This window comes from Stomoxys calcitrans, chromosome 5, assembly GCF_963082655.1.
Source record: "Stomoxys calcitrans chromosome 5, idStoCalc2.1, whole genome shotgun sequence".
NCBI lineage: Eukaryota > Metazoa > Arthropoda > Insecta > Diptera > Muscidae > Stomoxys > Stomoxys calcitrans.
This window is the reverse complement of record NC_081556.1, coordinates 7,733,254-7,745,631: the sequence shown is the minus strand read 5'-3', so window position 1 is coordinate 7,745,631 and position 12,378 is coordinate 7,733,254. Positions and strand designations below refer to the sequence as shown.

General features: G+C 38.7%; 2 protein-coding genes across 2 annotated transcripts; both read left to right on the top strand.

The window, feature by feature from the left end:
- The first annotated feature begins 3,982 nt into the window (after window positions 1-3,982).
- On the top strand, window positions 3,983-10,998 carry LOC131998151 (uncharacterized). The gene is made up of 2 exons (XM_059370482.1): window positions 3,983-4,100; window positions 9,857-10,998. The coding sequence occupies exon 2, from the start codon at window positions 9,858-9,860 to the stop codon at window positions 10,719-10,721; it is 864 nt and encodes a 287-aa protein (XP_059226465.1). The 5' UTR covers window positions 3,983-4,100; window position 9,857; the 3' UTR covers window positions 10,722-10,998.
- Window positions 4,619-9,823, top strand: LOC131997685 (uncharacterized). The gene has a single exon (XM_059368914.1). It carries the CDS (start codon window positions 4,619-4,621, stop codon window positions 9,821-9,823), a length of 5,205 nt encoding a protein of 1,734 aa, XP_059224897.1.
- Window positions 10,999-12,378: the final 1,380 nt, after the last annotated feature.

The window sequence follows — 12,378 nt, the reverse complement described above, 5'->3', positions numbered from 1 at the left end:
TATACTTGCGAATGGAGATATATATTTGAAAGCCTTGATATTTTAAGTAATATAAGGTAGTTCCGTCTCCGTGTGTCCGTCTGACTGTATATCGTAAGTATGCTAACTTTCAAAAGTTTAAAAATGCCCCATTTTCACAAAATGTAAATGTAAATGGGCCATATCGGTGACTATATCGATATGGCTCTCATATAAACCAAAGTGTAGATATGACTTCTTGAGTCCCTAGAGAGTTGAACTATTATCTGATTTTGCCGAAATGTATTATTTAATGGTTTTTTATGACTTCAAACACCCATTGCTAGTAAAGTTTATATCGGTTGATAATTTAATAAAGCTCCTATATAGTGGAGGTTATATATGAGATTAGTTCCTGTCGAATTTTGCGCTTTTATTGCAACTCACATATTTTTGACGGTAGCACATAACTAAAATCTTAAACACCGAAATGGTGTTCCACAATTTTTCCCACTCTCTTCCAAAGATGTAGGAAAATTCTTTTAAATTAGAACTAAAATTTAGTTTTCTGTTTTTTTTTTACCTAAGGCCAAAAACTTTAAAATGTACGAACTTTTTGTCATGCGTCTCATGGCCTTTGTGATTTCTTTATTCAAGACTTCCGCTTGACACACTCTTATAAACATATACGAGATTCATGTTGCCTTAAGACATGAACTTGGCGTATATGTGTTCCAAGTTTTGTGGTTTTATGTCAAAACTCCATGAAGTTAAGCTAATGAACTTTACTTTAAGAAGCTTAAAAGTATTTTGCTTGAGTCGCGGTGTTTCTAGGATATGATACATATGGTCGAAACTACCAACAACAAGTTTGCCGCCAAATGAATATCATTTCTAGCCTTTGTCCTTTGCTGAGAAAGATGTAAACCAAGTGTGCATTACGTTGAGATAGCAGCATTAAAGTTACTCAATATGGGATGTAATACGAAGATGCAATATTTTGACTACAAAGGCACAGTGGGTAAAGAGTAAGTAGAATTAAGGGGAAAAATAAAGTTTTATTAAAAAAAAAATAAAATAAAAAAAAATTAAAAAAACAAAACAAATTAAAACAAAATAAATTTAAATAAAATGAAATAAAATAAAATAAAATAAAATAATATAAAAAAATAAAATAAAATAAAATAAAACAAAATGAAATAAAATAAAATAAAATAAAATAAAATAAAATAAAATAAAATAAAATAAAATAAAATAAAATAAAATAAAATAAAATAAAATAAAATAAAATAAAATAAAATAAAATAAAGAAAATAAAAAAATAGAAAATAGAATAAAATAAAATAAAAAGAAATAAAATAAGAACATAAAAAAATTGAAAAATTCTCGTTAAATTTTTTTTTTTTTGTGAAAACTTTATTTTTCAATTTTTTACAACATTTTGAATTTTTTTTTTTCAAAGATCGAATTCCAAAGAAAGAAAATTCATTAAAAATTTGGGGATTCCAGGGGCTTAAGAAGTCAAATCGGGAGATCGGTTTATATGAGAGCCATATTTAAATCTGAACCGATATGATCCATTTGCAATCTTCAACGACCTACATGAATATTTAGTACCTGTGCATATTTTCAAACGGCTAGCATTACGCTGTCCATCGCTATCGTGATTTGGACAGACGGACAGACATGGGTAGATCGACTCAGGACGTCGACACGATCAAGAATATATACTTTATGGGGGTTTAGGCGAATATTTAGAGTTGCTACAAACGGAATGACTAGATTTGTATACCCCCTTCCTATGGGGACGGGTATAAAAACAGCCGATCATTTTTTCAAGCTTTATCGAAATTTCCAAAAAAAAACAAGAAACTTACTGTAATCCTTTTTGTGATTGCTGTGGCATTACATTTTCCACTGTTTATATATATACGAAAGACATTACATCCATTTGTAAACTCCACACTGTAAGGAAAACTTCTATGTGGATATAAAACTGCAGCATTGAATAAAATGAAATGTGATGTGTCATATAAGCCATAAGATGACACCCAGCTGCAAATGCTAACTCACTACCCCCCATCGCCTATGTTCATTTGGTTGTCTGATGGTTTATCTGTCTGTCTCTCACTCTCTCTCTCTCTCTCTCTCTCTCTCTCTCTTACTCTCTTGAAATTATGACATGTTATGCCAGTCATTTAATATTCTCCCCCTTCATCTAAGCCAATGAACTTTACACGAGTGGTGTGTTTCTAAACTGTCAAGAAGAAGAAAATCCTTTGTTGCTGAAGAAAATAAGTCCAAGGCAACTTGAATGAATTGAATGGATTATGTCTCTACTCTTACTAACGGCAGTGAGGATTTTGTGTGCCAGCACTGTAATTAAGCTCTGCACAAAGAAAATTTTATGCTTAGATTTATCAAAACAGTTGAAAGGGCGCTATAGCAGGGTATAGCAAATGAGGTAGGAAGTAATTTTAAGACCATGAATGAATGAAGTTTTGGAAATGAAGATGTTGGGGCACACATTGTTTATGCCGCATACCTTCGCCGTTTAGTGTTAAGTCAAATGAATTTTCATATCCAGATGTCACTTTTCATCTTAGATAAGGCTAAAAAGTAGTTGCGTTAAGTTTACTACTTGTTCTTTTGTATTAGCTCACCGAGTGATTTCTCGTTCATTCAATTTGTTACCATCGAATAATAAAGTGAAAAGTCATCGTCTACTTAACCATAAATTTCTACGTTTTCTTAAAGAGGAACCATTTTGGTAAGGCTAAGCAACCGAACTCTCCCTCGTGGCTTACTGAAACCTGATTTCGTTTGTTTTTCGTATTTCTTTCTGCTTTTTAATTCCATATCACCGACATTGAATGGATATATTTCCGAGATTTAACCAAATCTACCATCTTTTAGGAAATCCAAATTTTTGCCAGTTTCTAATTCCTAAGTTCAGCCAAAACCTCTACATGGTCCTTCGAACCGGATTTGGAAAGCCTAAAAGAAATTTTTCATCCACAATTGCAATTTCGTTTAAGCAGAAATAAAATCGAATCCAGGTATGTTCGGCTAATGAAAAACCATTTTCGTATAAAAGTAGAGGGACAGAAGTTACGTAACGTGTTTTTCCTCACAAAGTTCCTTTTCTGCGGAGACAGGTGTTAAATGGTGCATTTAACATAGAAGTCCAAAAAAGAAAAACAAAAAAAAAAAAAAAATCTAAATGAGACTACATATGTGCTCTTAGATAGCAACAACATTTATATTCCAATAATTTGGTACAATTGCTCGTACATTGTGTAAGGCGAAAATAAACTTCCAATCTCTTTGTTGGGCATCGATTTAACATACCCAGTGGTGAGAATCCCATTCCTCTTCAATCCATTTGATTCGGCACTTTAATTGGGAATATCAATGCTAATTTTTGCCTGTTTTGTTGACATACGCGTCAATCGTTGGTCAAGATCTGCTACAGCACTGCTCCATAATAGATAGCAACAGCGAATTGAGATAGCAGTCGTGAGCAGCGGTAGCACAGTTTCGTTTTTGTTTTGATTCAGCTGACTATTAAAACAGGTTCCCTTCCATAGGGATTTATAACACTCCATTATGGGTACCGTTTATGTATTCATGATAATCAGATCATAAAATTGAAGGAGAAGTAAAATATCAAAAGGGCAGTGTGTTGTCGGAAGCCATATCCACTTACATCGTTTTTATACTGTCATTATTTTGCCTTTGTTCGCCCTATTTGTCATTACTGATATTGTTGATCAAAGCAACGTGTGTGAATTAAATATAGAAAAGTTAGAAAGTGCTACTTGCTACATTTATCGATTTTTGAAACTGCGGACTATAAAGAGTAAATTTCATTGCTGAACGAGATACGTCAGAGGACCTTAGTTTTTGTGTTTATTTTTGGTTGAACACAACATAGAGACAAAAGTATTTTGGCGATATATACTTTGGGAAGAATTCCAAAAGAGGCTGGATCATAAAGACTCCATCAGTTAGAAGACGGCATTAAGGGCAGTGAAGAAGCCTTAACCTCTATAATCCTACACCAAGTTCATGGCCCAGAAGGAGAAAAGAACATCAAGGAAGAATACCAAATTTGAACCAAATTCTGGGGATTAATGCAGGTATTTTGTGAGATAATAAAAGTGAAGTCGAGCTAAACTATATTAGATCAGATTCGTGAATGGTCTTTAAGTTTTGTTGTTCCTACGATAATTTTTTTGGATTTCCGATACGAGTTGCATCATTTGTAGACTATTTTTTTCGTTCATTTTTTCTTAAAAATTATTAAATTTACCATTGAATTACCCTGCCATAAACGAAATTTTCCTTCTAGTCCATTGTACGGATACAACTTATGTGAGAATATTCCACATGGCTGCATTTGTGGTCTTCGATTTTCAATCCAATTGCGTTTGCCCACATATGAAATGTTTTTCTAATTGAGGTTAAATTTTGGAGTATATTTTGAATTTTGTTTTTGCTCCAAAAGGGCAGGAAGTTGATTGGATCGAAGTTTTGAATTCATTCGTTTTACATTTAATTTTCTTATACTCTTTTTGAACGGGGTTTACAGATATTTTTCTAATATTGATATATATGTTCGTTGAGATTCTGAGGTTTGGACTATTGTGTGGTCAGAATGTCCGCTTTGACAAGGTTTACGCAAATATCTGACGCTTTGATTATTTTCAACGCCGATATTTGCGGAGAATCTCTCAACAATTCTTCAGTCTACTCTTTGGAGGTACATAAGGAAGAACTGCGAGATATTTGGCAGAGAATGAAACCCACGTATGAGGAAAGTGTTCAGGAACTAATGGCTTCTGCGGACGAGAATAGCAAAGCTGATCTTGAGACTATTCGAGCCCGGTACCACAGCACTTACACTACATATGTCGATTCTGTAGCTAAGATAAGTGCCTGTATAGAATCCAAACGGGCGTCGATATCCAATCCAATCCCGATGAATACATCTTCCGTCCGAGATGAATATCCGTCAGTTCATTTACCACCGTGTGACACAGAGCTCTTTCACGGAGATTATCTAGCTTGGCCGACCTTCCGAGACTTGTTTACGGCCATCTATATAAAGAATTCGAGGCTTTCACCGGTGGAAAAGCTTTTCCATTTGAATAATAAAACGCGAGATGAAGCCAGGGATATTGTCCGCAAAGCCCCATTGACCAATGAGGGCTTTGATATTGCCTGGAAAGCTCTGCAAGTTCGGTATGAAAACAGGAGGTTGCTTATAAATAGCCAACTGAAGGTTTTGTTTAGCCTTCAAAGAATATCTGTCGAATCCGGAGACTCCATAAAGGAGATTCAAAATTCCATCAACAGCATAATATCTGCTCTGAAACTCTACCAGATCGAGATACAAGGTTGGGACCCTATTTTCGTCTACCTATGTAGCACTCGACTTCCCGAAAATACCCTTTCATTATGGGAGCAGTCTGTCAATAACAAGACAGAATGTCCGTCCTGGAAGGACCTTGATTCCTTCCTCACTAGCCGATACCAAACGTTGGAGACGGTTCGAAATTTAAGTGATCAGCCTTCCACTTCTAAATCGAGCGAACCTCCCAAAGTTAATGTCAAACTATCCGGTCAGAAACGGGTTAATTCTTATCAGAACAGCTTAGCTCTTCCTCCTTGTAAACTTTGTCCAGACGTATCACATACAATCCGAGTGTGCCCAAAGTTTATAAGCATGTGCTACAACGACAAGTTGGCTTTTATAAAGAAGATAAAGCTATGCTTGAATTGCTTTTCGAAGGGACATGTGGTAAAAGATTGCAAAAGTGCATTTAATTGTTCGAAATGTCAACGAAGACATAATACCTTGCTTTGCAATACAGGAACTGAATCGGGTAACCAATGTATCACCGCTCCAAATACACCAGTTCTACAGTCCACATCCGAAGATACGCCCCAAATTTCTAGCGGTGTGACAATTCAGTCTTGTGCTGCTACCACATCCAGAAAGGTTCTCCTTGGTACAGCAATTATTCACATCCTTCATAGAGGTGAGATATTTAAAGCAAGGGCTGTATTTGATTCTGGTTCAGAAGCTTCGTTCATTTCTGAACACCTTTTCAACCTTCTTCGACTTAATAGCAAAAGGATATCCGCCCAGATCTCCGGGCTGAATGGGTGTGTGTCCGCATGTTCACAGAAAATATGCGACTTATGTTTAAGTTCACCCATAGACTCCGGAATTTTCATAAATGCTTCCGCAATCGTTCTTCCCCGACTGACATCTTCATTGCCCACCTTTACGGCTGATAGCGACATGTTTTCCCGTTTACCGGACATTCGTCTGGCGGATCCTGATTTCTTTCGAACATCATACATTGATATTCTGATCGGGGCAGACTTAATTCCTCAGGTAATGCTTGGTGGGGTGAGACACAAGGTTTGTGGAACACTGATGGCTCAAGAGACAGTGTTCGGATGGATTTTGACAGGGCCTGTTGCTTCTGATAATATTTCCTCCTTTCGAACAACGGTCTCCTACTTTAACGAGTTAGCGCTCGATGAGAGGATATCCAAATTTTTTGAGATGGAAGATATTCCTAAACGAAAACACATGTCGGATGATGACAAATACTGTGAAGAGTACTTTGCTGAGTCCACGCGAAGGGGCCCAACGGGCCGATATGTTGTATCATTGCCATTCAAGAAAGAGTTTGGAAATACTTTGAGACTAGGTCCGTCGAAGAGGAATGTAACGGCCCAATATTTTCGGAACGAGAATCGTTTGATTAGAACACCAGATCTGAAGGTACAATATGACAAAGTGCTCAAGGAATACTTGGAACTTGGCCATATGAAAGAGGTTCCGTCAAATCCTTCCCAAGATGATTCCAGATATTTCCTTCCACATCATGCTGTGGTTCGCCCTGACAGCGTGACTACGAAGGTCCGCGTCGTCTTCAATGCTTCGAATCCAACTTCGAATGGTGTAAGCTTGAACGACGTCCTTTACTGCGGACCGTCCCTCCAACTTGACCTGACTAGTTTGCTTCTCCAATGGCGCTTTTACAAAATCGTCTTTAACAGCGATATTGAAAAGATGTACCGCCAGATTTCCGTTAATCCTAGCCACACACCCTTCCAGCGTATAATCTTTAGGGATGATCCAAACGACAACCTCCACGAATATGAGCTCCAAACGGTTACGTTTGGATTGAATTGCGCCCCATATCTCGCACTTCGTACAATTCAACAGCTAGCCACTGACATTAAGGATGTTTATCCGCTAGCTAGTCATGTTTTAATGTCGTGTATGTACGTAGATGATGTTATGGCAGGAGGCCATGACGTGTCATCAGCCATTAAGGTCCAGACAGAACTGACTGCTGCCCTGGAATCCGCTGGATTCGCATTGAGGAAATGGACCTCCAATTCATCCGAATTCCTTGCTTCCATTCCTAGGGAACATTTACTCAATGAAGATTTCCTACAGTTTAATGACAATAGCACGGCTAAAACTTTGGGCGTAAGGTGGAACGCCAGATATGATTATTTCTATTTTTCTGCCAAAGCCATCAGGCCTAATGAGAGGCCTACTAAGAGGTTCATTTTATCCGAGATATCTAAACTGTTTGATCCCGCTGGCTGGCTTTGTCCATATATTGTACTAGCCAAACTATTAATGCGAGATATATGGGCCTCCAATACCGACTGGGACAGCCCAGTTCCGACACATTTATTGACTAATTGGTTAGATTTCTTGGCCAATTATTCTGATATAAATGACCTCCGTATTTCCCGTTGGGTACAATACACACCCGACTGCGAGGTGCAACTGCATGGCTTCTGTGACGCCTCCGAGAAGGCATATGCCGCTACCATTTATTCACGCACCATCGATTCCAATGGCAATATAAATACCTATTTACTCGTGGCAAAGTCCAGGGTATCTCCTTTGAAAACCGTTTCGATCCCAAGGCTAGAACTTTGCGCCGCACTTTTACTTGCCGAGACGATTGAGGCATTGATGCAGGTTTTCCCTATTCCGAATACGAAAATCTTTTGCTGGTCGGATTCCATGATTGTCCTAGCATGGTTGAAGAAACCTGCATTCCTTTGGAAAACGTTCATAGCCAATCGGGTTTCCAAAATTTCCGAGATTATCAGTGGGGACAATTGGTCCCATGTGGAATCTAGACACAATCCTGCAGACATTGCCTCTCGGGGTGCTTATCCGAAAGAGCTTTCCGGTAATTGTACATGGTGGTGTGGACCGCCATGGTTGCAACTTCCTCCAAGTTTGTGGCCAATACCAAGTTCGGTCCAGATTGACGAAACTCTAATGGAGGTTCGCCAAGTTCAAAATAATTTCGCGTACTTTCCGAATTTCGAAGACCTTCTTGACCGATTTTCTTGCCTAGGAAGGGCGCTCCGAGTAATGTCATACGTGTACCGATTTATTGCCAGTCTGAAGGGCAGTAGGGCTTCAAATGACAGTATTCATTCTGAGGGAGATGTCATCGAGACGACTAGAAATTCGATAATTAAGTTGGCGCAAATGCACCAATATCCAAACGAATATCGCAAACTTTCTCAGAAGGAGCTAATACCCACCTCTAGTTCACTTTCTAATCTCAATCCCTTTATAGACAAGAATGGTCTCATGCGGGTTTGTAGCCGTATCGCTGGGTCAGAAAGCTTAACTTATGACGAAAAATATCCGATTATACTTCCATACCACAGTACGTTTTCCAGGCTTTTACTACGTTTCATTCATACCATAACATTACATGGCGGAAACAATCTGATGCTTCGTATGCTACGGCTCCAATTCTGGATGCCTAGAGCTAAGAATCTCATCAAATCTACCGTTCACAATTGCAAGATTTGCGTTATTGCTAAGCATAAGTTGCAAAAGCAATTGATGGGAACCCTTCCTCCAGAGCGGACAACACTATCCCGCCCCTTTACGAATACGGGGTTAGACTTTGCAGGCCCCTTCGAGATAAAGGCATATACAGGGCGTTCTTGCAAAACTACAAAGGGATATGTGTGTATCTTTGTCTGCTTCGCCACGAGAGCAATCCATCTCGAGTTCACTACTTCCCTTTCCACTGCAGCATTTCTAGCTTCCTTTCACAGATTCGTGTCACGACGAGGGTGTCCACGTAATCTATATTCAGACAATGGTACCACCTTCGTGGGCGCTTCTAAAGAAATCTCTCAGAATTTTCTTCGCTGTTCCCGCGATTCAATATCCGCAAATTTTTCGTACCAGAGTATAACATGGCACTTTATACCCCCGGGAGCTCCTCACATGGGAGGACTCTGGGAAGCCGGGGTAAAAAGTTTTAAGCTACATTTCCGTAAAATGGCTGGCAATCATAAATTTACTCTGGAAGAGTTCGCTACAATTCTAGCCCGAATTGAAGCCTGCTTAAATTCCAGGCCAATTTCTCCGGTATCTGAGGATCCAAATGACCTATTGGCATTGACGCCTGGTCACTTTCTTACCGGTGGTCCGATCCTCTCCATTGCCGAACCATCGGAGTCCGATGGCAATCTTTCCGTTTTAAACCGTTGGCGTCGAGTAAGGGCTCTATGCCAACAATTTAGCATCCGATGGAAACATGAATATATCAAAGAAATACATAAACGTATGAAATGGCAAACCCCTCAGAAGAACTTAGAAGTTGGCTCTATGGTCGTTATTCGAGATGATTGTTTACCCCCAAATGAGTGGAGACTGGGTAGAGTTTCTAAAATTTATACTGGGAAAGACCATTTGGTAAGAGTGGCCGATATTGTCACGACAAGGGGTATAATCACTCGTCCGATAGTGAAAATTGTTCTCCTCCCTCCTTGCTAAATTTTATTACAATATATCCTTATTTAATTTCAGTATGCCTTCGATAAAATGTAAAGTGTCCAAAGGACGTCGCACCAAGTTCAGCTTTAATTGCAGATTGTGTAAGGGCAACCATGGGCTGCGAAAATGCCAGAAATTTCTCTGCATGACCGTCGATAAACGTTTGCATGCAGTTATAGCTAATAACTACTGTCCCAATTGCTTGGCCCATACGCATTCATCCGGAAAATGTTTTTCTAGCTTAGGATGCAAACATTGTGGAGGCAGTCATCATTCCTATTTGCATATCCACTCCGAGAAACACGACAACCAAAAAACAGAAGCCAAGGATAACTATCAAAAACCCAAACGTTCAACAACAACCCAACATAAACGTCCAACAACAACAACCATATCTCAAGCCGTGAGCCTTGAAACACTTACCAGTCCCCATACAACTAATCTTTTCCCAACGGCCGTGGTAGATGTACTCCATGGCAAGAAAAAGCACTCGGTCAGAGCCGTAATAGATCCATGCACATCTATTAGCAAAATTTCACAGCGATTGATAGAGAAAATTGGGCTAACTACTACTACTCTTGGCAGCGAAACTATCTGCCCTGTCGCGATCCATTCCAAATGTATCACCAACAGGTTATTAGAAACCATGATGACTGTGAACCATCGCATATCTATGGACACCCCAAAAAGATCAATTCCAGCAACAACTGCAGACAAGTTCCCAAACATGAAGTTGGCGGATCCCCAATTTTATCAAAGTGGACCATTCGACATCGTTTTTGGATCCGACTTATACGCCAAGATAATTCTACCAGGTCTTCTACCAAGCAATGCCGGGCTTCCCGTTGCAACTAATACTATATTTGGATGGGTTTTGTCTGGATCGTGCTCAGCTTAGTAGCCTATTTTATTATAAACATTTGAAATATCAAATATGAATTATACAATTTATTATGAATTCCTTTAGAAAATAAGGCAACTTTTTAATATTTGCATTACTGCAAGAGGGGCCGGAATGTTTATGCCGCATACCTTCGCCGTTTAGTGTTAAGTCAAATGAATTTTCATATCCAGATGTCACTTTTCATCTTAGATAAGGCTAAAAAGTAGTTGCGTTAAGTTTACTACTTGTTCTTTTGTATTAGCTCACCGAGTGATTTCTCGTTCATTCAATTTGTTACCATCGAATAATAAAGTGAAAAGTCATCGTCTACTTAACCATAAATTTCTACGTTTTCTTAAAGAGGAACCATTTTGGTAAGGCTAAGCAACCGAACTCTCCCTCGTGGCTTACTGAAACCTGATTTCGTTTGTTTTTCGTATTTCTTTCTGCTTTTTAATTCCATATCACCGACATTGAATGGATATATTTCCGAGATTTAACCAAATCTACCATCTTTTAGGAAATCCAAATTTTTGCCAGTTTCTAATTCCTAAGTTCAGCCAAAACCTCTACACACATCTTTTGAAAGCGCGCTTCAATTTCGACATTCGTCAACACCAACAGCATTGAAAAGCTCTAATCCGATTAGGGCTAATAAATGAGTTGGTTTTGATTAAGGTATGTTGTTGTAAATATGAGATGTGAGGTGGTAGTGCAATAACCTGTAAATCCTTTGTTGTCCTGATGCAATTACATATGTATGTGTCATCGTTTCATGTATGCACTCAAGCTAATACCTTTTAAGCACTGCTGAATTATAGACTGTAAACTAGAGAAGGGATTTTTGTTAAAAGAAAAAGTGTGCTATGTTATGATGGGCCGAAACTCCACCATGGATGACATTTGGCAGTTTTTCGCCCTGTATCTCTTTATAGGCAAAAAAAGGATAATGGATAAGAATTGCTATGCTATTGAAACTATATAAGATTACGATTCAGGCCATACTTGGAGACCATAGTAGATGCTATTGGGCTATTTTCATCGGAAGATGTGTTTATATGGGAGCGACATCGGATTGTGAACCGATTCAGATCATATTTAACTCGTATGTTGCAGGCCATAGGAGAAATCGTTTTGCAAAATCTACGCCAAATCAGACAAAAACTGCCCCCTCTGGAGGCTCAAAAAGTGCAATCGGGACATCGGTTTATATGGGAGCTATATCAGCTTTTAGACCAATTCAGGCCGTACGTATGCTTGAGATCATAGAAGAAGTCATTGTGCAAAATTTCAGTCAAATTGGAGAATATAGGGGCTCAAAAAGTCTATACGCTGGAGGCCTCTCGATGTCATTTTCTAGTTTCTAAATTACGATAAAAAGTGATCAATGGTCTCTTCGTCGTCATCGCTGCCACATCTGTATTTGGAGGCGGTTTTCTACCAAGAAAATACGCGACTCACTGTTTAAAATTTCATCAAAATAGGATGAAAAATGCTCCTTTCAACGAAATTCAACGAAAAGGTTTAGAGGGGTACCAGGACTCGCTGTGCAAAATTTCATCCAAATCGGATGAAAAATGCACCTTTTATGGGCTCAATACTCCATATCGGGAGATCGGTCTACATGGCAGCTATATCGAAATATGGTCCGATTTGGACGACTTTCAACGAG